Source organism: Lates calcarifer, linkage group LG2 (genome assembly GCF_001640805.2).
Source record: "Lates calcarifer isolate ASB-BC8 linkage group LG2, TLL_Latcal_v3, whole genome shotgun sequence".
Lineage (NCBI taxonomy): Eukaryota > Metazoa > Chordata > Actinopteri > Centropomidae > Lates > Lates calcarifer.
The window spans coordinates 12,578,726-12,605,867 of NC_066834.1; the positions used below are offsets into that span (position 1 = coordinate 12,578,726).

General features: G+C 40.7%; 1 protein-coding gene across 1 annotated transcript in view; it reads right to left on the reverse strand.

Annotated features, from left to right (window-relative positions):
• iqgap1 (IQ motif containing GTPase activating protein 1) overlaps window positions 1-26,615 on the reverse strand; it is a 41,385-nt gene extending 14,770 nt beyond the window's left edge. Inside the window, 14 exon segments of the mRNA XM_018692785.2 lie at window positions 684-808; window positions 921-1,081; window positions 1,536-1,699; window positions 1,821-1,905; window positions 1,994-2,151; window positions 2,250-2,337; window positions 2,857-3,035; window positions 3,793-3,906; window positions 4,381-4,448; window positions 5,853-5,929; window positions 6,906-6,983; window positions 7,979-8,135; window positions 24,886-24,988; window positions 26,351-26,615. Coding sequence (XP_018548301.1) covers window positions 684-808; window positions 921-1,081; window positions 1,536-1,699; window positions 1,821-1,905; window positions 1,994-2,151; window positions 2,250-2,337; window positions 2,857-3,035; window positions 3,793-3,906; window positions 4,381-4,448; window positions 5,853-5,929; window positions 6,906-6,983; window positions 7,979-8,135; window positions 24,886-24,988; window positions 26,351-26,396 — 1,603 coding nt within the window. The 5' untranslated portion in view covers window positions 26,397-26,615.
• Window positions 26,616-27,142: the final 527 nt, after the last annotated feature.

Below are 27,142 nucleotides of genomic sequence, written 5' to 3' on the forward strand. Positions count from 1 at the left end.
CACCTGACAGTTAAAGATGAAATTTACCTTAGATAATGCAGAGCAAACGCTACTCTTAAATGTACTCTTAAATATATTTATTATGTATGTTGCACCTACTACTGATAAAGAATTCATTGTATACTATTTAACATTTCAACTGTCTCGATATGTTTACTATAAAACCATTGGAAGCATGCAAACGTTTGACCTGAAAGCTTCAGTTGAGAAATTAGCATTGACATATCATCAAGTTGATATGGGAAACCTGTTAGCAAATAGTTGATAATTTACACATCCAGCAGTTACAGAGCAACATTATCATACATGTGGAGTTGTGTCCGTGCCCCCCTCATGAATGCAGATCCAGCACTCCTTCTCTTTCAGCTCTGATTTTGGTCTCTACCAACTCCTGAGGGAAATATCTGGCTCTTAGCTGCTAAATGCTCCAATATGTTCACCAGCTAGTCTCAGTGAGCAGTAAGAGAGAACCAAAACAGTGAACTTGAGGTACTGACAACTAATCAATGAGTAACCCTGTCCACACTGTCATACAGTTCTGAAATTTAGCTAGCTATTGTACTGATTATAGCTGCTTTAACTTCATGAAGATCTAATTGGGATCGAAACGTTGCCTATGTGGTTTTAGAGTCAGTTGATTGTTCTAGGTTGAGTAAATGAATGCAGGTGTGCCCGTCTCTTACGTTCATGCTCCTCCTGCACAGCCAGGTTGACCTGGTCAATACAGGCCTGAATGTCATTCCAGGTCAGATAGTCACAGCCCTGCTCCCTGGCCGCTGCCTTAAGGCGCATCAGCTCGTCCATGTACCTGTGGAATACACAGGTATCACATCAATAGTCTGCCTCAATCCATTCAGAGAACGCGCATAACTCCTCCGACATCACTGAGGCCATGTGTGTGTTTGCGTGTGTGTGCTCACCTCTGTGCATATTCATCCTCCACGTTACTGAGTCCAGTGACAGAGCTGGACAGTTGTTTCCAGAGGGCGGCTCGGTCGCCAACGTCCATCGCCTCGTTCATCAGCACGACTGCTGACAGCATCTCCACGGCAACAAGCAGCTCGGGGTGGGACAGAGTGCCCTGCAGGACAGAGACCACAATTACCTCATATGTCAAACTGCCAATGCAGACCACCAGAGGTAAACATTCAAAGTCAGAGGGGAACAGTGTGTTGCCTTGCTTTGTAACTCCACAGTTATATCAAGATGTTGGGACAGGACATAATGTAGGGAGGGGACTGTTCCTGTAATGTGATTATAGAGCTGTAACAATTATTCATTTGCTTCATAAAACAGTAAAAAAATGCCCATCACAATCTCACAATGTTTTACACAATCAACATTGCAAAAACCCATACTCAATTTAAATAAAATCAAATCCTCACATTTGTCAGGTCAACCAATCCAGTAAGTCAGCCTAAAAAGCCACATGAACACACTTTTAATACCTCAAATGATGCTATGGTGCAGGTGTGGGTTCTACTAGTATGTATGTATGCATATTTTAATGTGGATGTGTCTTTCGTCATGAATACCTCTGCACTTTGCTGCTGCAGGCTGGATAGTTCTCTCTGGTAGAGGTCTGCAGCGCTGGGGTAAACCTCAGGCAGCTGAGCGTCAGGGTTCATCAGCTCTTCCACCGTCTTCTCAGGTACTCCCTCTCTAATGGCAGCGTTGATGCGCTCCACTGCCTTCAACACTACACACACACACAGAAAATGGTTGAATTATGAGACCACATAGAGGTGCAGATAGGGAGAAGAAGGCCATGGTCTTAAGAAATCATGAGACAAATGTATTTTGGATGTATATATGCATACTCTTTAAGTAGCCTGCTGCAATCTCATTGGCCACGTCCACGCCGCTCTGCAACTCATCCTTAGTCAGAGCCTCTCCTGGGGACACCTAATAAGGAAGATAAGATTACAATGAAGAAAAAGAGGAGCAGACATTTCACCATTTCATTGACATTTCACTGCACAATGACCCCTACCTGCTCTTTATTCTCTCGGTCACCCTGAAGCTGTTTGAGGTACCAGCCTTTGTTCTGGGCCTGCAGGTTCTGAATGCCCATGGCTTTGAGGGCCTCATATAACTTATCCTCGCCGCCACTCAGCAAAGCCTCTTCAGCTGAATTCAGGGCATTGCTCACTGTGGGAGAATGGTTGACATTTTACTATCGTGCCATGGAAACCGAGACAAATCACTAAATCAGCAAATAAATGTGTGTGTCTGTGTTGCTGACTTACCATTGACCTTGTTGACGTTACCCTGGATTTCTGCCTGGGTGAGGAGTTCATCGTAGACATCTCTCTCTGCTTCGGTATTCTCCATTTGCTGTTGGAGCAGAGCAACACAGATGAGGCCAACATCACGCAAAAACAAACAGTATTACACATCAGCACTGCTAAACATCATATCCGTCCACCAGAGAAAAATATCTCTCTCTCCACAGGGTACTTTTGTTCTTCTGTTATGATTTTTGGGCTAATTTTGGTCATTTATTTGCTTTGCCTATTGGCCAAACAGAGTTCATATGTTTTAAATCCTAATACATCACACGTCCTACATTTATTTCTAACTGCAAGAAATTGCTGGCAGACCTGTCAAAAGAGGACTGAGTGATTTTATTGAGTCTCTCTCCAGCAAGTTCATCTTCCATCTATCATTTGTTACTGTGGCTGCAAATTACCCTGTCCGACACCAAAAGTTTCTGCTTTAGGCTGCATGTTCCATTATTTACTATTCAAAAACTGGACAGTGCCTCCCCTGAACGCTTCCTGAAACCTGTAAACAGCATTCACTGCACAGTATCCCCCGCTGGTTCCTTGGTGCAGGACGTCACCGCTCACATACCCGCTTGCGTGAGTTGGCCACCTTCTCTCCCTTGGCCTGGTACAGAGTGTCGTGGTACTGGCGGGCAGAATTTGGATCCAGGTTGACCAGCATGGCGTTGGGGTTCTGCATGGCAGCCAGTGTGCCCTCTGGTATGCCGTGGTCGATGGCATCGTTGATGGCGATCACAGCAGCATGTACTAAAGATGGAGGAGAGGACTGGTGAGGAGCAGGTTTCATATGAATTTTGGTTTTACAATGTTGATACTAATATTTCATCTTGTCTAACTGATGCAACTTTTGAATAGTTTAACATTTTGAGAAATATGTGTATTTGTTTTCTTCTGGATAGTTTGATGAGAAGATCAATATCACTGTCATATCTGGATGTTAAGAATCAAGCTAAAGCAAGGGCAGCTAGCCTGACTCTGTCCAAAGGTATCAATAACACAATTACCAGCACTTTGAAAACTCAGTTCATTCAAATAATTTCATTTATCCAATTTGGGTTTTATGGGGGGTTATGAGCTTGACTTTTTTTTGTCCATGTTTTCCCTTAAATATCACATGTGCATATAAATATTTCATCGTCTGAACTGAGATTAAATATCATCTGGAATTTGTAGCAAATGCCAGCGCCAAAACACATTCAGTTAGTTAGCAATTAGACCTCTAAAAGGTCTATTGCCAGTGTTTTTTGTGAATAATAAAATGCAACTTCAGGGTCTGTAGAAAAAAAGGGAAGTGAAACCATTATCCTGGAAATTTGTGGCAAATCTGTTTTGTCTATGAAACTGTGTTGAACAAAGACAAAAAATATATAACATTTTAGCTGCAACTGTGTCACGTATAAGAATAAACAGGTCTGTAGACTTTCAGTTGAATAAAATGAGTGTGTAACTGTTAAATAAGATCAGATCCCACCCCCTCCCCATGACATCTGAGTGCCTCTCTTACATGCAGCTTCATCCACTGAGAGCTCATTGGCCAGGATCCCGCCAATCTTGCTGAAGGCGGGCATCTGGATTCCATACTTCTCCAGCTCACTCTTCATGTTGTTGATCTCCTCCTCTGGGAGAGAGAAGACAGAGCAGAAGGAACAGATCCATGGATTGAGGTTAAAATAAAAAAAAAGAGAGAGAAAAAAGAGGGGAGTAGGAGCAGGCGGGGGCTGGGCGAGGGAAGTGGGAGACTGTGGAGACAGACTGTTCCTGGCTCATGTGTGATAATCAGATTTCTGACTCTGGGCTCTGGGACCAGGAGCTGAGTGGGAACTCAACTGACAGGAAAGCCTCTCACAGTTACTAATGACTTTCACATTTCCAGAAGCTCCTCCACACTGGGGCCCTCCATGCTCTTTACTCTCAGCACTTACAGCGCTGCTTTCAGGGTGCGGACACATTCAACACATTTTTAAACTTCACTTTCACTTTGCCAACATGGTGACATTTGTAATGTTCTGGACGTGAGATGACATAATTAAGTTAATAAGCGCAGAATGAGGAAAACAGATGCACAGACTCATGTTCAAGCTCACACTCTTACCAGTGAAATCTACTTTTCCATACAGATCCTGGATCTGAGGGGCCAGGCCCAACTTGAATAGGTACAAGCTGTAAAACAGAACCAAGAAACAATACATGAAGAAAGATAACAGAATACAGAGACAATAGGAACAATACAGAAACAAGTACACAAAAAATAATGAAATAAACTGGACAATTTAACATATTGTCATGACTACTACAACTTCAGTAGAACCTAATGACTGATTTAGGGGAATAACAGGGTTCAAAGGTTGAAAGGTCAGACCAAACAAATATCAGAATGCAACCATGTCATTTTAGAGCAAGGAAACAGATGTTTCAGCTCTGTACCATACTGCACCTCCTGCCACTTTGTTGTTGTGAAGCTGCAGATTACAGAGAGGCAGAGGGAGGATAATTCAAACACGCAGTGGAATTATTTGTCGTAATTTTCTTGTTCTCCTACTGGTACATAGTTGAGGTAAACCAATAAAACTGTGCTTCTTTTCAAAGAGAAAAAGAACTGTCAAATTCAAAAATAACATTATATAATTTATATCTAATAACGTTACAGGTAGCAAAGTTCATTTCAAAGTGAAGAAGAAATAGAGGAAAAAAGAAAAAGAGAAAAGGAGGAAGAGGGTTGAGGAGGACGAGCAGAAAAGGGAGGAGGAATAGAGCTGCAGTCTAAAAAGGCCAGTTTCAACAGAATGAAACAGTGCATCAAGTCATGACCCATAAGTTATGTAAAAAATGTTTTGCTGTAATTCACTGTCATATGAAGTGGTCTGTGCTGATGCTGCTGCACAGCTACCCAAGATAAACTACTTGCTGCAGTTGTGCAGTAGAATCTGTTTCTTTGAGATGAGACTTATCAAATTCTTGCATCATAGCAGCCGAATGAAGCATGTATATTGTTTGCAGCGGTAATTTTAATTAAAACAGTTGATGAGCATGCTTCTGTGGCAGCACTGTGGCATCTGGGAGTTACTGATTTATGTCTGGGCTGGAGAACGGGAACACAAACACTAACACCATGTCTCTGCTCTGCTGCTTGGCTTCTTGACTCCCACAGCCCCTGCATCCATTTTACCTGAGGTGGAATGCTCTATTAAAACACACTGCTCCATACCTTGTACTGTTGAATGCCTTTCTGCTGAAAAACTGCACTGTTCACCTCATAAAAATGTCACAGACTGAAACATGAAACATGCTCAGACCTCCATGTGCACACGCCTGAGTTGTTTGAGTCCTTATAATCTTATGAATGAGGAATTTGTGTGATTTAAAACACATTATCTGTTTGTTTGTCCCCTACAAAATCTGTGCTTAATGGTTAAACAAATCAGTAGAGGAAGAATCTAAGCAGAGGACTAACTGCAATTATCTTCAGCACTTCACTAGTAAAAAGTCAAGCCACAGGGCCTGAGGCCTGATTGTATAATCAGATACAGACAAAGAGAGAGAGACACACACAAACAGAGAGAGTACCTGAGTGCGTGTATACAGTAGATGCAGCGTGGCATGTTCTTTCTGTCATAAATGTCTGTGGTTTCTGGGTAGAAGATCTGAAACACAGGCAGGGAAAAAGAGTCACTCAGAGCAGGACTTCCAACAGGTCCATAAGAGCATGCCAACGTGTTGCTGCATGTGTACGGGAGTGATTCAGCATGTTAGCTCAAACGGGGGATTACTCAATGTAAATGTGCATTCACACGCCCTGGTATTGTCTTTGTGACACAACTGAAATGGAACATTTGAAAGCAGCTACTGATACTTTCTGCTGAAGCTGCCAATTGGTGATATTCTGGGCTGATACTCAGTTTTGTTTAATGCCAATATAGTGACAAGTATTCAATTTCCCCAGAGTGGACTGGGTGGAAAATTCTCAGAAAAGCACTTGTACTATGATAGGCCACTGTTTACTTCTTTTAGAGGGAGTAGTCTTTTAAAGGAGTCTTTTAAAACACACACAGTTAACAAATGTACTTTCCTTTCTTTAAAATATATACTTTTTAAAATGGATAATAATGTAAGTCCACATCTAGTGTTTATGCATTTTTCAGGTTTGCCTTTTCAACAGCATACCTCAAAAATGCAGTAATTTAATTTAAGAAGCCTACTTACATTTCATATATTGGAGTTTTTTTGATTGCACTACAGAGGAAGTGTCTTAAAACAATCCCCGATCACAGCTCTGTTAACATGTGACAACAATTTACTGTAACTTTATCTCGAGCAGAAGTTTCTGCAAGCAGATTTTGATGCTGTGCAGTATGAAACTGTTTATGATTTTCCATCAATGACCAAAATCATGCAAAAAACTCAAGGAAAAATATTTGTCAGGAAGTAACAGTACTATCATGATGTGTTTTACAGACTCTTTATGGAGAAACAAATACCTGATATTTAATAAAACCACTGGTCTGACCCTAATTTCAACTATGGGTACATTCGCACGGCAGTGACAGTGGTGTGTGTGTGTGTGTGTGTGTGTGTGTGTGTGTGTGTGCAAGACACAAATTAAATGCTAGCCACGCTCACCTTTGGCAGTCCTTTCTCTGCCATGGCATTGAGCCACTGGATGACATTGTCTGTGTGTCTGAAATGGAGACCTGTCGCCTGTAAGAGAAAAACCAAATGTCAGGACACAGCAACAAACATGTTGTTTACTCCCACCTTAAAGACTCAGATTCAGTCAACAGGAACTGTAAAATGAGGCCATATTCACTCAAAAAGCCTTAGCCAGTTTATTAGACAAAATAGGGAAATACATTATGACTGCAAAACACTGGACTTTAAAGAATATCGTGTCAGTAAAGCCTGTGGAGGTTTATAAAACCACAAATCTCTCAGTTACATTTCAGACCACAATGAAAGAAATCAAAAAGTTAATTCTTTAAAAAAAAAAAGAGAGAAATCTTTTAAAGCTTCATAAAAGACAGAGAAGTGTTTTGTGACTCTGGTTCCAGAGCTAAGCCACATTTTGGCTTCAAAACACTTTGGTATGTTGTATGTACACTTTAGAACATTTGACTGACACTTCCTGCTTTTGTAAAAGCTATAAAAACGATGGCTCTGTTTACAAACCCAGTCAAGAAGACGGCTGAAATAGTACTACAAGGGGGCATGTGGATTCAATTTAAGGCGAACTATCCCTTTAAAGATCTCAGCACCCACATGCTCTATCGTAATCATTTTTGCCTTATCATATATTGTGTGGTTCTGAAATTAGTGATTATTAGTGTATTTGTTATGTTATATTTTATCTCAACTGTTTCTGTCTCAGTTTCAGAAAACCTCCCGTTGTTGTGCTAGAAAGACTTCCAACAAATACTGGTGTACTCATACATGGTTCCCAAAGCACAAATGTCGGGTCATCGGTGACACACTTGATACCAAGCAGGTGATGTTATTGATGTAATTTACAGTTTTTCCTATTTAATCTCCTTAGCCATTTTTTTTCAAAGCATATTCCTTGAGCAAGAAATGCATGTAAGTGTAAAGTAGAACCAAACCTCTAATTCAGTGCCTGGCTTTAGTGACAGATGATTAAATTATGATGAACAATTATTTTGGTGTTCTCTGATGAATAAATACATAATACACATTTTCACCTTGTAACGTGTCTGCTCACGGTCATAGATCTTCTTGAGGGAGACAGTGTGCGGGGCGAAGAAGTTGCCCAGTTTGGCCAGATAGACACCGTTCCTCAGCCCCTCCTCTAGCTCTGTGGTGGGAGGCAGCTCCTCGTCAAGACAGGCCTCCATCCATCTGTACGGAGAACAGAGCAGACATGCATTACATAACACAGCAAACACTAAGAATACATATGCATTCATACCTAAATACACAACTTAATGTTGTTACTGATGCAAGATTTCAAGAAAACATTCAAATATTACCACAAAGACTCACGCACACAAATATAGCATATAGTCAAATAAGTTCTACAAATGTTACAGCAGCAAGGCCTCAGCTGCATGAAACTGAAATTGAAAGTATTGTTTTAACCAGTATAATTTCAGTTATAGAGAAAAGGGCAAAGGTGTTGAGGTGTACTTAACAGGATCCTGTTTAAGAAGATGAATCGCTTTTCTTGACCAGTGATTGGTGCATTCATGGCTTTGATAGTAACAAGACTCATCATGTCATGAAATGTCATCAAAACTGTGGTGTCTCCAATTTAACCAACCAACAAAATTCCTACTTGTCCAAGACTTCTGTTTGTGGCAGGATAGCTCTAAAACGAATGACCAAAGTGCTGTCAGTGTCAGACATAGAAGATTAATGCTAGTATGCTAAATGTTAACATGAGCATGCAGCTGCAGCTTAGACTAATTTAAGTTAACCAAGTCTGACAGTGTAGAGCTGAGCCCAATCGCCAGCCTGACTCTGGTGGCTATGAACATACCCTTGTTTTCTGTGACGAGAGAGATAATGACGTAAATCGTGCAAGTCAAACCTTAAGGATTCAAGTTGAAGCAAGCGATTCTTCATGATTATGAAGCTCTAAGCTGCAAAAACAAACTTCAAGATTAGGACAGCTTGAATTCCTGTTGACTGACTCACTGATTCACCTGCAGTTCTAGTAAATATGGAGCCCCCAGGGAGGATCATTACTTATCAGGTTTGAGATTAAGCAGGTGTTCAACCTCACATTAAAAAGGGTAAAACTCGTGGATATGGTTCACACAGAGAACTTTATCACAAGTATGGAATGCATTTAAGTGCTGTGCTGTTTTCTATGTGTTTATCCATATAACACAAAAATGTATAATTCTGTACCAATAAAAATCTGCAGCTCCCAACCTGGCCACTGGAAACCTCTCCTCCTGAACACAAAGTTCTCAGCCTTCCTCAGGTGTGACATTTCATTTCTTTTGGGTCATATTGTGGAGTCACATTCCTGCTGTGTGACCATGTCAGCCCTGGGCCATAGAGTAGACATGCTGAGCTCTCACACTGGGACAGGCCTGGTGGACTGGATTCCACCACCTTATATAATCCCTGCCCAGTAACTATGGACGAAGCCAGTCCAGTTTTGTCTCTAGAAGTAAAACTGTTAGATATCGATCTGTTTGGAGTTCATCTCAGAAGAGAAGCTGTAACTTTATTTTTCAGTGAACCTGACTCAGAGGAGTCCTGACTCTGAAAGAGGTCAGATTTTTTCTCTGGATGCTAACGTGACATTTATCATGACAAGTATCAGTTTGTTTTTGCCTTCAGAATTCAATACAGATGCACTGCGAAGTAAGAATTTTGAGGTGTGTGGGATGATATCAAGGCCCAGTTATATCTAATTGCATTCAACAAACAACACAACTGGGTCAGGGGTCACAGCAAAAGTAGAGTTTTCCTCTGCAAGCGACTTAGAGTGCTATAATGAGTGGGGGGGGGGCAAGTAATGTCTTTATGTGACATTTTATTTATGTCACATGAGAGCCTTTTCTTATTGGATTTTATTACTGAGTTACTGAGTAAAGATCAGAAATGTCTTAATGTGAGCCTGATGATCCACGCCTGAATCGACTAAAAAACTGTGGTGTCTGCCCTGCTTTATTAAAGCCTTCAAATATCAGCTCTGATTATGAAAGCCTTGACTTTATCATTGGCTGTGAGGAATTTCACAGTGTGAGGTCAGACATGGCCTTTTGAAAGAAGCAAACAGTCTCTCTTTTCATCTGTTAAGAAAACACTCCCATTCTTCTGTAACCAAGGACTTTGTCAAGTAACAACAAGGTTAACTTCATCCTGAGAGAGATTAAAAGATTCCTTTCCTCCTACAGACAGACCCCCTTATATACACACGCATTTGTTTTACTAGAGATGTGAGGACCTTCGCTGCATTCAATCACATACAAACTAAACTTAACACCAAATCCACATCCTAATCCTGAAATAGAACCTGATTATCAGGGATTTTCCTAACTTTTAAATTCTTGTTAAGACATTTAGTGACTCATACAAATTCATGAAAACACACTGAGCAGGCTAACACACCACCAGCTGAAACAACTTCCCTCCCAGGAAGTCGTGACATGGGGTCTCCAGACAGGCCTGCTATTGAGGCCGAAGTGACCGACCCATGGCGCAGGGCCTGGGCCTGCCAGCCAGGAACAAGCCCCTGCTTTCACTCGACAACTGGAGCAGTGAAAGGCTCCATAAAGACTGCTGGCTAATGGCTCTTTTATCAGGGCTACACACCCTTTCCAGGCGAGCACAAACACAGACACACCCTCCACTTAACCAGTGAGGACAGCAGCTATGAATGGGATTTCAGACCATCAACAACTGGATTCCAGCAACGTCGGACAGCAGCCAAAAGAAATGTCAAGGTGCGATTATGACACTACACAGGCATGTCTACAATTAGAAAATAGCCACAAATATGAAAACATTGTCTGGCATCTCCAGAATTACTCTAGATAAATAACAAGACAGAGGAGAGATGTGAAGTTGCAAGAGCATCCTCTGGGATATTTAATCAAAATTTAAACCAAAAACTAACTTGATGACATTTATTTCACCAAAGATGGAGTTACAACAGAGATTAAAAAAAACAATCTGGACTGTCAACAACAGAGCTAAAACAAGAGAGTCAAATCCTTAAAGCTAGCTAGAGACTTCTACAAATACCTAAAATGATACATTTGTATTTCAATTTCCACTTAACTGGAATGACTATGGTGCAAAAGGGGATATCAATCTTTGACAAATGTGTGAGCATTCCCAAGCTGTTTTCCAATTAAACCTATTATGCTGATATAGTGTGGATCGTGAGGCGTGGACGTTTTTTGTTTGTTTTTTTTAATCAAAGAAATCAAACAGTTCTACAGCACAGGCAAAACATGGAAACAACAGGAATCATTATCTCATCCCGTCCCCGGGTGCTGGCAGGAAGCTGAAGTCATTGCTGAGTTCAGAGGTCTATCTCATAGGAAGAGGTCTGCTACTGACCACTGTCTCTTCAGGAAGACACACCGACTCCTGCATCCTCTGTTCTCCTACATATACAACACCTCGGCTGCTGTTCTCCTGCAGCACGGCTTTTTACAGGGCTGGTGGGGGACATTTTTTGACTGCAGGGGGTCTGTTAATAATATTTAGCCCATGGAGTTGAGGAAACTTTGGATTTTCAGTTACAAACTTCCCCTTTCCCAGGTTTCATTCTGAGTCGCAGTCACAGTGCTTCCGCTGCAGTTAATGTTTAATAACAGCGAGATAATATACGGCTTACACTAACAGACCACAGGCACTGTTATTGCAATGCTGAGAGGTACTGTTCTCTTGTCCCTCTCAGGGAGTGGCCTAATAGGTTTTCATGACTCATTGTTTAGAAAAGTTAGGTCAGGGCTAAAGAGACAATGGCAATATTGTTTCTAGTGTACCGCTAACTGATCATCCAGAATCTGAATCCAACTGAATGTGGTGATTAACCATTATTCAAATAACAGAAGTTCAATTTAGCTAAATACATAGTCTCTGAAATAACAGCAGTTGTTGAAACAGAATTAATGGAAAGCAATGCCTTGAATATGGAAATTGTTAAGCCAGGATTTTAGTCGCATTAAGAGCATAAGTGGCCTTAGCTTGTATCCAGACTTGCTGGATGGCCTTGCTTCGTCATTCATCAACACCCTGTTTGATTTTATTCTGGGCTCTGAATTTAATGTCTGCCAGAGACACCAATTCATCCATCCACTCATTATCTACACTCTTTAAGGGTCGCAGGTGGGCTGGAGTCAATCCTGACATTGGGCGAGAGGCAGGGTACTGCCAGAGACACCACGGAATTAAAAAAGACAATAGACATTGCTTCACAAACAATGACATGACAGTGGTGTAATTTTAAAGGTAAACTCAACAACATGAAGCTATATGAAATGTTGTATTAAAGCCACCTTCTCAGTAGAGCTGAGTATTACCTGGGTTGTTTGTCAGACAAAACAAGTAATTTAAAGAAGTCACCTCGGGCAACTCAGAGGTTGTAATGACTTTTCTACTTCTCTCTTTTGTAAAGCGACCAATTTATCAATTAAACAACAGAAATTACCAATAGATTCATAGATAATGAAAATAATTGTTTAGTCAAAGTTAGAAATTGGTCTAATCTACATTTGGAGATCAGTTTTACAAGGTGAACTGTCAGGTGAAGAGTCTCATGTCTTAAACATTAAACCAATGTAGAAAAAGCATGAACCCCACCCACCACTTAAGCAAAGGCTTATGTTAAGCCAGGGAAAACCCCCAGTGTACACGTAAACCTACTCAATAAAGCAAGTCAGACCAGAAACACATGCAACAGGTAAACATTATGCTAATTTTAGACAATACAGGGACTGAAGTGTGATGAAAAGTGGGAAAAGGTCATGTTAGGGCAACAGCAGCACACACAGTGACAGTAGTTTTCAACAACGTCCTGTTCTGTATTGTCACTTCTATTATACATTTGTGCATTTGTGCATCCATGCGTGTCTGAAAAGGAAAGAGAAGGAAGTTCTGTGTGCTGGAAAGGCAAATTATTTGTGGTGAGCCTTATCTGGCAGCAACACAATGTCAAAGGCACAGAGGCCCTCTCTGTGTCCTGTTTTCTGTTACTTTCTAACTATCTGCCTCCTCCATTGTGATGCTGAACTGGTGTCTAATTAAAGTCTGAGGTTTAAGAAAAGCTTGTGTCTTCAACCAGCGAGAGACACTCTGAAATTATAGGAGTCTACGGTGTAGCTTTTTCTTACAATCCAGCAGGAAATCACCACACCAGCAGTTCATGAATACAGTGTTGTCGCGCAAGAACAAAAGTACAAAAGGGAGGAGTGGAAGAAAACAAGGGTAAAAATGACAGGAGGGAACACAAAAAAGACGAGTGAGAGCCAAGTTGTCCATTACATGCTTTGCTGCAACACTGGAATCTGTGCACCAACTGACCTCGTCCCCTCTCACCACTCGCACTCACAAAGCCTGATAGCAGCTGGACTCACACTGTACCCGTCACGTCTCTCTGAGAAAAGCATGTTTAGTGTGTTAAAGTGGGGGAAATAATCAACCAATCATTTTTCAACACAGCCCAGGGTGTATACTGCTGTGAAAATGAAAGGAAATCACACTGGGGTCATGTGCTTCATGTATGATTAGTGAAGGTTCATGAGGAAAAACTACAATATTAACTCACATCAGCTCCATATTGACCTTCTATCTGCCTCATTTAGCCTTTGCACATGAAAACATCTTTATATTCAGAAGCTTTTGAACTGTTAGAAAGCTGTTAGCCGTTACAAAATAATTCAATTGATTAATAGTTTAAATTAATGATTCCAACCTGGGGCCACTGTTTTGTGAATTATTATTGGATTAATAATGAATTATTATTGAATGAATTAATTATTATTTGAATTATTGGACTATTTTCACACTGTAATCAAAAATAAAATTACCAATAAAATTAAAAATAAGTAAATAAATGAAACCAAAATCACTCTATCATTGAGGTGTCACAACCCACAACCCATGTATAAACTGTGACACCGGGTTGTATGTAATAGTAAATTTAATGGGTTCACAGGAACCATTAACACAGGGAAAAAGGCCACTGGTTTAAGCCATCTATCAACTAAAACTGCCAACATTCATTTGCTGCTTTTGGCAGTTTTATATGTTTTATATGATTTCTTTGGATTTTAGGCAGTTGAAGTTATTGAGGATAAACTAGACTTAAAAATGGACAATAAACTCTCTCCCTTTCTTAACTTCACTGGTCAAGGCAGATGGCCGCCAACCCTGAGTCTGGTTCTGCTCGAGGCTTCTGCTTCTTAAAAGGAAGTTTTTTGCCACTGTCGCCTAGTACTTGCTCATGGTGGGAACTGTTGGGTCTCGATTTGTAAATATTATAATATGAAGAGTACAGTTTAGACCTGCTCTGTATGACAAGTGCCCTGAGTGAATATGATGCAGAGGTAAGTCAGTGCAAGACATGAAAAGCTGCATCAATCATACAGGAATGAGAGAATTCAGTCATTTACCTGAAATTATACACATTATTATTTACGAAGCAGGAGGAAAAAATATTTTAATTATCAAAAAATGTAAATACATGTCTGAAAGCCTGTTTTTTATAACAGCACAGCACCATCAATGGATTGTAACCTTTGACCGACTGTGGTGCTACACGTCTCCTTCTAAGGACATTTAACCCGTCTGACTGGCACCATCACAGCCATTACTGTCCTCACTCTGCAGCTGAGGTCGTCTGATCTGACTGTACATAAAAGCTGAGGGCTGATATACAAAGCTGTAATAACTCAAACCCAAACCCGAGATAGTCTTAAGAGGCAGGTAGGCCTGCTGATCAGCCAAATGAAACTGTTGTCTCAGCTCAGCTCTCTTCCACTGACATTTTCCATCACCACGTACGATTCAGAGACCTTTTCCTGGGCTGTGACGGCAGATCCAAACTGGAAGAGTAACTTCTTGTCTCAGGTTTCACAAACCAGGTGAGAGGTGGTGGAGGAGGGGTGGGACCAGGACGGTTCCTGCAGGGCCTTTATGGAGCACTGATCCCTCTCCCTTTCATTCCCTCAGTCTCACTGCCAGGCTGAGTGACTCATCCCCGAAAACAACCAGCAGGTAACATTTATACATTCAACAGTGTAGACTTGGATTTCAGAGGCACATTCACAGCAACATAATGTTGATTTAAAGAGGCGGCCCACAAGATTCTGCTTTTTCTGGTAACTTCTCAGTGTTTGTGGCTGTGTTGTTCCCTGTCAGTGTGGTTGGTTGTAGATGCTACGTACTTCCCTCTTCAATCTCTTATATTCAGCACCCTTTTTAATGGCTGCACATGCTTGAATTTCCCTGTATGGTGTCAATAAAGTTCGTCGCAATTCTCTCTCAGACATTTTCCGAAGAGGCAGTCTGAGCTTCGGTGGGTGGTTCTCTTTTCTTTTTCTATTAAGTCATGATAATTACCACCTCCTCTGTCTACTCATTATTCTTCAGCTTTTAAATAAATAAAATTAGGGTGGCATCTAACAATAATTTTAATTTCATTACCGTTTGATTCATTGTTTAGTCTGTGAAATGCCAGAAAATATAAAAAATTGTGAAGGTGATGTTTTCAGCAGCTGGAACCAGGGAATTTTCTTTTTTCCTGTCTGTCAGCTAATCAGTTACTGACTAATTGTTTCATCTCTACATAAAATAGAATAAAAGGAAGTTTTACAGGAAGCCAGTTGGTCTCCCATGAGGATCAGTCACCTGAGGACAGATCGTATCACCATGAAAAGTGTTGAACACATCACTCTTGTGCCATTGTTCTCCTCACAGCAACACAATATCGAGGCCTGACATTACATAATGCTCATTGCAGCAGCAGCGCTGCACAAGAGTGTTTGGAAACTGTTAAAAAACAGGAAATTACAGGCAAATGGCCAGAGCTCTGAGGGGGAACTGGGCTGGTCCTGCAGTGAAGGGTGAGAGGGAGGAGAAGCTTTAGACTGATGTGGCATCAATGGGGCTGTTTTACACCATTAAAAACTGCTATGTCTGCTGTGTTAGTAATCATCCATGTTATAATGAGATTACTCCCAGATCCCAGTCTCCCGTGTCATTTTGCAACACAAAAAGTGAATGATCCTATTTTAAAATGTACCAATTTTGTATGAAATTCTGCTGCCCAGCTAAAAACTGTGCCCAAAAAAAGACATGTAAGTGATGGTAAAGTTTGTAAAGTGACAGGTATTATTTGGGGATATCATTTTATTTTTGTGCGCATCAGAGGACAGACAAGAAGCAGGACTGTAATCTAGTACAGTTCTGATGTATGACAACACTCAACTGTGCACAATGGATTAAAGATAAAACAGAGATTATTATTCTGTTTACAGTGACGGATTATCTCGTCTTTCTATACAAACAGCCTCTTTAGAGGGAAGAATAAGATAAGATGAAGATGTTGCACAATCCAGCATGCCCCCCCATGTTTTAAAAACATAGTGACGCAAATAGTGATATGGAGAAACTGTGGTTATCATGTCACAATTTAATAAATGATGACAAGAAACTCTGCACCCTAGGAGTTTTTCTGTGTCTATCTGTAGCTCAGTTTAAAGATGATCTTGATTTGTCTTGCCTCTGGGCCTATTTTTTATTTAAGTGATTTAAAGTTTGAAACTGAGGCTCGTCTTTGTTTCACCAGATTCAAATGAAATGAAATAGCATTATCTGAACAAGCCAATCAGATCTGTGCATCAGCACACCACGGTGCAAAGAAAAACGATGAGGTCATTTCAACACATCTACGTTTCATCAGTGACATTCATGATTCATTTACGGAGATGACTATGACTCAAAACAAGCAAAGCAGAAATTTTCTTGAGATGCACAAAAAATAAGATCAAAATGAAATTCACCAAAAAAGTAGCAAACTACCCGACTTTAAATACAGGTTTTTCCTGCAGAGCTTTCTCTGAAAACAATGATTAATATCTAGTTATCTGATCACACAGCTAATCTGAGGTTACTGTTGCATTTAGTGGCAAGGAGAGAAGAAAAAGTCATTGACTAGAGGCACAGGATCATTGTCAGCGGCGTTAAGCTCTCAGGGCTAATTTCTGCACTCAATGCTCCACCTTTTAAATGTCATTTCGCACTCACACATGAAACAATCTGACCCATCTGCATAGTTTCTGTTTATAGATTTTTCTCTCCACTTGTGTCACACCTATTCTAAATAAAGTATTCTTCCACACAGCTGCAATTTTAGCATGAAAACTGGCAAAAATGAGAAAAGTTGGTCCAGTTTTATTACTATAATAATAACATGTCAGCCCCACTACAGTATTTAGCTGTGACAGCAGCGTGATTAGCGTTAATGAGGGTGTATGATAGTCTCTGATATGCAAACACACAATAGTCGTTAAAATGATGGGTTGCTGCAGGCATTTTTCCCAGGAAAAGGGAGCAGAGTTGGACAGAATTCCCAGTGAATGCTGGGATCTCAATGCCCAGTTTTAAACCCTATTGCTCACTACTTTGCAGAAGCAACTCCAGCCCCAAGAACTGAAATCGAATCAGAGGAAGAGTTCTACCCTGAGATAATAAACAAAACAGGAGTAACATGCTACATTACTGTCACCTGTCAGTGATGTAACCTAATAACCACACCACTTTGCTATTTGTGTCATTTGTCCCAACAACAACAATCTCTTCTCAGGGTAAATTCTGATCATTCTTAAGTGCGACTTACTTTGACACAAAAGGTCGAAACCTTTTTAAAAAGTGGATTCTTCATGTAATTCGCCATTTGCCGACTTTCACTCGACACAAGTGTATACTTGTCAGAGGCGGCATATCTGGCTGTTACACAAACAAACACATACACATACAGTGTTACTGTGACCTCAGCAGAATGGATCGTCTGTTTCATCAGAACAAGAAGGAAAAAAAAACATGAAGGACAGAGTCAATAAAACACCAGCATGTTGTCTGTCAGTCAGTCAGAGACAGTGCAGCGGAAACCTGGCCAGTCACAGGTAAACTCTGCCGTCGCTACGGCAACACTTGCTGTGTTTACCCGTGCTGTGCTATTCTGATAAAAACTGCAATGTAAACAGCAATGTTCTTTTTTACTGTGACTCAAATAAGGTCAGAGTCAGCAAAATTGAATTAAAATGCAGCTTTGACCAGTTTTTATCACATCACTGATTTCAAACATGCAGAACCCCCAGCAAGCACCGCAGTTTTTTTGCACAAGCCTCCAGAGTATAACCTCCTTGTTTACTTCCCTTTTAAGCTGTTAATCAAACTGCTCTGGTATTAGTAGTTCTGCAATATTTTTCAACACATACAGAAAGCCATGTGTTTGCCTGTGCGGGCTTCATCTGTCTTCATGTACAGGTGTAAAAAACTGTCTCAAAAACTGGCACACAGGTCCCCACAAAGATACCACAGTTAGAACATGACAGAATGACTGGGTCAGAGGTCGGAAGGAAGCCAACACTGTAAAGTGAAAAAAAAGAAGAAGAAGAAAAAAAAAAACCAAAGGTTTCCAGGTATTGATGGGGGTGGGGGGGTGGGGGGGGGGTGGGGGGGGGGGGGAGTGTAGCACCCAAATAAGAATGACTGTGTAGAAGATCATGTAAAGACTTCAGATCTAAAAGGTCACTAGTCCAACAGTCACAACTTGCAAAAAACACCCCACCTGCTCTTTTTTATAGTGTGGGAAGTAATGGAAACATCATCATCATCATGGATTTAATGAATGGTAATGACTATGTTTAGTAAAAAAAAAAAAAAAAGTCTCATTTTCAATAAGCTTAGGCATAATGGGCACAAAAAATACCCTAGAGCAGTCGTGTCGGGTGTGGTTGTTGTTGTGAAGTAAGTTTATTTATTTAATATTTTTCGAGAGTAGATGTGCTTCACAATTAAAAAAAAGAAGCAACACTTCAACATTTTGGGAAATCCAGTTATTTTGCTTTCTTGTCAAAAGTTAAATGAGGAAACTGATACCTCTCTCACGTCTTTACAGTTTATTTACAGACATATCAGTGATTTCAGTCCTCTCATCTAAGAAAACGAACAAGCATTCTCCTCAACTGTAAAGGTAAAGCTATAAAGGAAGAGGAAATAACTGAGACCCTCTATTACCTTTGAGATAAGACTGCTCTGTCTCTGTGTAGAAAATATTTACCATCTGATTTGATTTGCTTGAACGAGGCCTGTTTGTGACGGAAACTGAGCTTTAATTTAGTTCCAAAACCCATTACACACGTCAACACGTCAAACTCAATGACTTTCAAGGTTGTTTGTTGAAACACAAAGATTCAAAATGGTCTTTTTTTGGAGAAGGTTGGTCACAATTAGACCATCAGTTCCACCTGATCTTTTCAATCATAAAATCCTGGTAAAATCTTTTATTTTAAAACACCATTGGGGCTAAATCCACACAGTGTAATTTGGCTGAAAAGGTCAAGTACTTTGAAGACCATACATTTACAAAAGTGTGCTATTTTTCTCAAATCCCTTCACTTTCGTGATAATTTCAAGGTTAGAGGGAACCCTGTCATTTGAATAATTTACACAAAACACTAATTAGACACCATTTTAACTCCGACAGATCTGTGTGTGCTGTAAACAGGCCTGAATGTGAACCACCCTGTCAGATAAAAAAAGACACTGCTCAGTAATTTTTTCTCACCACAGTGAGAGAGGGAGGATGAATACTGCAGAGGGACTCTGGAGGCTCATCGGTGATGAGCAGCGATGTGGTAAATGAAGTGTGTTTGAGGAGTTAAGGTAACCGGAATGGAGGGAGGATGATACTCTGCAACACACACACACACTGTTTATCAGTCATCACATTTACAGTAGATCCAGCAGACTGACACTCTGTGGTGAGTCCCTCTGAAGCAGCTATTGCAGTACCTCACATTGCTCAGAACTGTCTAAAGAACAACTCCTACAGAGTCAATGGTGCAGGATGAGGAGGAGGAGGAGGAATATAAATACGTACACATGTTCCAAAGAATCTGTTTCACAGGACAATATTTTAATATCTGAATACCAAAGTCCATCAGGTATAAAACACAGGATCAGAGTAAGTCCAGTGTCAGTGCCAGTATTTTGGTGTGTGTAGTCTTAAGTGCTAGAGTTGAAAGCAACTGGACTTCTTTTAGGTTTCTTGAAGACGTTTCACCTCTCGTCCAAAACACTTCATCAGTTCTTTGGTATGTGTAGTGTTTTTTATTTTTATTTTATTTCCTTTCATTCTATAGAAGGAGTAAAAGTAGGAGATTAAAACTGACATAACCTTTTGTTTGATACATAACTAATTTCAGCTTTAATTCCTGTTTACTTCTTTAGTTCATTAGTCAGATAGTTCCTGATTTAATTGTATGTTATGAGGACAAAGATCTTTAAAAGAAAAAAAAAAAAAGCAAACATGTTTGCTTGTTTAAGGAGTATGTACACAGCTGTAAGGAAAACTCTGTCTTCCATCTTTTTGCAGCCTGGCTCTTATTTTCACAGATGCAGTCGAGTTAATTATCAAATTATCTGCTGAGATTTCACGAATGCAGTGAGGTCAGTAGAACCAGACGGTTCAGTAAGGCAGCAACATGAGACAGACATGGTCAGACGCTCACACAGGTCACCCATTCTAACCTTATTATCACTTGAAACTGAGAGCGAATGTACCTGAAATGTCTGTTACGATCCTCCACTGCACAGAATCTGCAACATCAACAACAAACCAATGGAGCAAAACTTTTTCACTCTCCTCAATAAGTCTGATGTCTATTCATATGCATCAAATGCTAAAAAGGAAAAAAATGAATAGCAGAGTTTGTGTATCTGACCAGCAGTTTACAGAAATGACAGTTCAATATCAACCTCAGCTTTATTTCTACTATCTAATTACACACTCTCTCCTCCCCCCGTGACAAATCAAATGCTTCTCTTCCACTTTCACTCTGCTGTCACGGTGCCGTCAAATCTAGGAGGAATCTTGTTCTCCTGTGGAATCAAAACCTTTCAGCTACACCCAAAAAAATAAATAAATAAATAAATAAATAAACTATGTCACTCACTGACAGCATCTGCTGAGTGAGTGATTTATAATTGAGCTTTACCTCACTGCACAGAGCGAGCGTGGGGTGACAGGAAGCCAGGATGAAATAAATGCGGACGGCATGTGACAAGAGGTACTGAAGCAGTGGTGACATCCTGACTACAAACGTTATTACTACCTGTAAAATGGTTTGCTGTACACTGACGTGATGGAGTGGGAATGTGCAGTCCACACCGTGCACGGATCAATAAACAGACATATCGTGCAGAAAACATGTCCTACTGCATTCCCAGGGAGAGTAAAGGATAGAACGAGAGAGTGAAAGCAAGAAAGAAAGATACAGGAAGAGAAGTTTGTTTTCAGGTTGTTGTTTGGACAAAATGAGAATTATGAAAATGCAATGTTGGGCTGTAGGAGTTTTTGTCAGACAATTTTAACTGTTTTTGTTCTTTATAGGTCTAATGAGTTTTCAGTTATTTGATATAACAGTTTATGGAGAGTAAAAATAATCTTCCAGGCAACCAACAACTTGTCTCCCTTTCTGAAAAGCCAGCAGAGATGAGCGGGTCACTGAGCATTCAAATATGCCATGATAATATGCAGACCGAGCTGCATGAGCCTCAGAACATGAAAATAAGAGAGATAACATAATTTGCATCTCTGAGCCAATGGAGCACAAGCTGAATGGTGATCAAAGTAAAAGGCCTTCTACGCTCAAATACACACCTGACAGTTGTAGAGTTATAACAGTGACAGAGCCATAATACATTCCTGCAGCCATCCCCACAGGTAGGCTCTCACACCCTGTGGTGCACCTGTCAGAGGCATTCCCATCATTCCCATCATACCACTCCGCATCAGCACACACACACTCCCAGCATTCCTCCCCCCGAGTGCTCCCCTGCAGGCTCAGGTGTTCCCCACATGGTGCTTGGTCTACCTGAATCTGCCTGATGGGAGGAAAAACAGACACCTGCCGAAGACCTCAGCAGCCAATCAGGAGGCTGGCAGCAGTAAAGTACTTCACTGTTCAAGTGTTAATCCTTAATATTTCTGTTCTGGTGGATTTTTGCAAAACCTTTGGTGATTAATCAAGTGCGTTTTCACGACAAAATAAACTTTAGGAAATAAGTCCTGAATCCATTACTGAGGTTAACATTAATCGGCGTGAAATTCATTTGAAGAGGAGAAAACCATCTGATCTGTGTACTTACAAAACGCAAACATGGTTTGACTGAGAGCACCATTAGGATTTAATTAAGATGACAATCAAGCAGCAGCGTATTAAGATAAGATGTGGTGTTTCCTCTTCTCAGTAGCCATTGGCCAGCGGCTAAGGAGTTGCCAACTCCAACAAGCAGACATGTAAGTATGCAAGTTAGCCCCTAGAATGAACGGTGATTTTTTAGGTGAATGGTGCAATTATCAGTGGCTAAAATTCTTTCCCTACTTATTTTCAGTTTTATGCCAGATGATATGTAATAGTGGTCCTCCCATCCCATCCCACAGATGTCTCCAGTTTGATTTGCTTCTGATCTACTGCTGTAAGTCTGCAGATGTTTTAAATTGCTGCTATTTAATGATATTAACCTTATTCATTCATCAAGAACAAATTCCAAATTGACACAAATTACAAAGTGAGTTTGTGAATCAAACTCAACCCAGGAGCCCTAAACTGCAACGTGTACAAAGTTCATATGGACAAAAGCTTCAGAGCTCCATTTACAAAATAAATGAATTTGTGGTGAGATTGTTTTGTCAACTACTGTCTTTTTTCTTTACCTCAGAATGTCAGCACCTTAAATAAATCCAAAATTGTGACACAAACGATACTGTGCAAGACAGAGATGAAGCCAGTCATTGTGTCCTGTCTCACTGGGCTGGATAAAACACTATGTTTGGTCAATAAGGAAACTGAAAACTGAAAACCCTCAACACTTCCACCTTGACAGGAACTAATCTTTTTGCAGCACTGCTTGACACCGGTGATGAAAGGAAAAGCCAAGTCATGAACATAAAGAAAGAAGGAGGATAGTTAAAAACTAACTACTAAAACTGTGACTTGTATTTCTCTGTGTTTGTGTATTTTGACTATTTCTGTAAAATATAAATGATGAGTTAATGATAGTTATACACCAACAACAGGAAAAGAAAGAAGAACTAGAATGCACTGCAGCCATGAGTCATGTAGAGTAAGTCCTGCAGGTCTTGCTTTTTGTTGAGTGGAAAAAAAATATTTTTGCTCTTATTTTGGCGAGAACTCTTCTGATTTACACACTCAGCAGGAGAAAAAGGTTCAAGGACACAGTCTCCAGATTTCTAAAATTACAGTGTGGAATAAAGTGCACCACAAACTGAGGCGTAAGTGTCAGGTGGAGAAAAAATGGGCACAAACAAAACACAAATCACTCCAGGAATTTCCTGAACATCACAGATGGACGATAGTAACGCAGCAGGTGAGGGATGTGGGGCAATGAGCACGCACACACACACACACACACACACACACACTACAGCCGCACAGCCACTCAGCTTCTTAAACAGAGCATACACGCTCGCAGCAGCACGGACTCCAGCACACTCACACCGGAACCTGTTGCTATGACAACTGCGGGTTTCTGTGGCAACAGTGGGAGATACTAAAATCAACAAGGACTGAGTCACTTCCTGTCTCACACAATCCTTCCTCTTTTGAATCAGCGAGCCCGCGGCAGGGTCGACTCCAGAGGCATGAAAAGCAAACATGCACGGCTGTTAACAGGCTCAAGTAACCAACCGACCAACCAACACACACAGCCATAGCCACACCCACACACACACACACACACACACACACACACACACACACACACCTATACACCTACTTCATAAATTCCAGTAACAAATGATAGCATCTAGGACGTTGGACTATGGTCTAAAATCACTTCATGAAGCTCTTTAATTACCAGCACTATGATCTGACCTCAGCAACAATCAATTATAACCTGCTGCATAAAAACCAGCTAGTTACAAATGTCTTCATATGTCATGTCCGGATGTTGATATCATACTGTCTCAAAAAGAGCAAATAATTTTAAGATAGTGAGAAATTTCATTTACTACAAATGTGCTCATCTAGTACTTTCGTTTTCCTAAATTTAAAATCTGTATCCATCTCTGCATGGTGCTCACTGAAATAACTTTTATGAGGTAAGGAGTCGGTGGTCTGTTGTGACTAAATTACCTGTAAACTCTAAAGGAAACACTGAATTTTCGAATGACTTAGACATAATGTGTTTTGTTCCTGTCGTGACTGATCCACTCAGTAAGGTCTGGTTTGGTGCAAGTACCAATCTAGTGACCTGGAGAGGTGCTTCTCTTTCAACAATTGGTTTTTGATTTAAATCAGGAAGTACCAGATTAAGGAACAGGTAAAGAGATGACTAATCTGACCAGACGTTCAGTGTCTGCTTTCAGTACTTCAGCTTCGATACATTTCATTAGTATAAAGGGAGAAAGAGAGGTTGGACACCAAGCCCTATCTATGATGTCAACAGGAACTAAAACCTCAAAAATCACCAAGTGGAGTTGGACAATCAAACTGATGTCTTCTACACTGAACTGAAGTCTGAACTGAAAACTACCTGACAGCTTGAGTCAAAGCGCCTTGTCAACAAATCACTAAGTTGATCGAAAAATTCATCGTCTATGCTTCTTAACAGCAAGAATTTCCTTCTTTTCTTTGTCTTATGTGACAGTGAAAATGAGCATGTCTGGATTTTGGACTGTTGGTCAGACAAAAGAAGCATCTCCTTAGTGATTTTTGGTGACAAATCTTGTGCATTACTTTCAGAAACTGACCCCCAACATGGGAGACACTCAGTGACGTGAATCAGAGCTGTCCTGAATCACCACAGCCTCTAACTCCACAGAGGTTCGACTGGTTTGCAGGTGAACCATCTTCCAGCCTCTTACCTTTTTGCCTCCTCCAGGTGGCACAGGTACTCATAGGCCATATTCTGCTGCCGCCTCTCGTCCATCTCCTCCGCCGTGAGCCGCTCCACGCCATCCAGAACAGCTGGGGGTCAAAACATACATAAGACAAACTTTTTACAAAGCAGCAAAACCGGCATCCAATCAGTCAAAGTAATAAGAAAACTCTGGACCTTGTTGAATTCACATCAAAACAGCAGAAAGAATCACTGAAGAATGTTGTGTTATTTCTCCATTATTAAAGAGTTTTTGCTCCATTTATTCCCAAATAGCTGTGTAAACATTCTTATTATGCAACCAGGAGAAAGTTTCCATCGGCTCCATGGCCTCTCCAAGGTTCCACATACTGAGGTGTTTTGCAAAAGGAAGCCAGTCTCGTTTATTAGTCATCTGTGTAGCCAGTTAACACATGAGCTTAGTGAGTCTCAGGCCTGTTAGGCTGTGTGATGTGGCATGCCTTTGTCTGTAAATGGCACAGTTATTCATACACTGAAAACAAAAAACAATGCAGGGGTGGTTAAGGGGCGATTCCCATGAGATTACACAGATTGGAGCCGTGATTCCGCCTGCAGAGCAGAGTTCCCCATAGAAGGTTTTTTTTTCCAAACTATGAAGAGGGGGATGGGGACAGGATGAAGCCACGCAATACAAAGAGGCCCTTATTTATCCCCTGTCACATCTCAGGTGGGAGATTTTAGCCTGAATGAGCTCACAGGCAGCATCATGAGCAGGTAAATCCTGATTTTAACAATAAAAGAGACTGAGTGCAGTGAAGACTTCAGTAGTGTTCTGTTTGGCTCCAGGTCCTGAGTTTGTTTCACCACTGATACATATTCAAAACTGAAGTTTTAGGATCTGACTGCCTGGCAAACTCCTCCTTGTTTTCCATATTTGATGGATAAAGAAATGTGAAGTTTTATTGTGCAATGCAGATGAAAGATAAAGGACTAACTCAAACATTTTTTTTTTCAAACGTTGCCTCAAAATATTTCAGAAAGAGACTTAAAAAAAAAGTCCATGGGCGGTGGTTGTTGGCTTGTTTCATATGTACGTCTAACTCTGACATAAACTTCACGTTATTAAATTATTTATGTCTTGTTTTAATATTAAGTTCAGTCAAATGTTTACTATAACTTGGGCTGTGAACACTAACGTGTCAGCGGAGAGGAGAAAGTTGTATAAACTGTAAAAGCAGGCCTGCCCTCCCTCTCCTCTCTGCATTAGTGTAAAAACGCGGAAGTCATAATTAGGCTGTAACCATGCTGTCAGAAATAAAACCCGATCTGACTGTGCGCGCTTTCTACTATTAAATCAGACCCTTCTGGAGTTTGAGGACGTTTGCATGACCAGAAACTGAGCTCTGATCCGGAGCCGCTTCTCCCTGTGTGGTGAGAGGAGAAGCAGCCTGCCTGGCATCTCAAGGTGAGCAGAAAAAGTCTGAACTTACAGCCATATCTCGGCCGGGGCCCGTCTGTCTCGTCTGAAGTTGACATCCTCACGTCTCTCTGCGCTCCGCTTCAGTAAAAAAAAAAAAAAAAAAGTTTACGCGCAGTCTGGACGGTTTGTTTCCCCAAACTTTCCGGAGCTAAAGAAAAACACTCAAAACCGACAGAAAACTGAGCAGGACCTCTCGGCCCTCCTGTTCCTCCTCTGCACAGTTTGAGTTGAGACTTTTTTTCTTCTTCTTCAAACCTCACTGATGTCACTGGGTGTGTTCTTCCAAATCCTGAAGTATGCGTTTCAGGAAACGGAGCTTAGCAGCCTCCAGGCGACCAAACTGCAAGCGCAGCGCCCCCTGCTGTCTGCTGAGGACAGGAGACTGCAGGAGGCGGTTCAAACTGTGGCCCAGGGTCCTTCAGGGGCCCCTCAGTGGGACCCTGAGAGTTTCTTTTCTCTTGAAATAACAACCAGGTAATATTATTGTTAAATACACCCAATAATAATTCCAAGCAGAAAAACTTTAACAAGGAGAAAAAAAAGGAGAGAAAAAAAATCTCTATATTTGTTGATTTGTTTTTTATTTGTGTAGTAATGTGTTAACATTCTTATTGATTATACTGAAAATGTAAAGCTTGAACAATCTAAACCTGAAAGTTACACTGATGTCTGACCATGAAAATACCAGAAAACAAAATAATCTTAACTCACGGCCCATTCACTGGATTTTCTCTTGGGTCTTTCAACTGTTTCTCACAGTCTTCATTAGCAGACGTATTTTTAGATCATATAATATCACCAA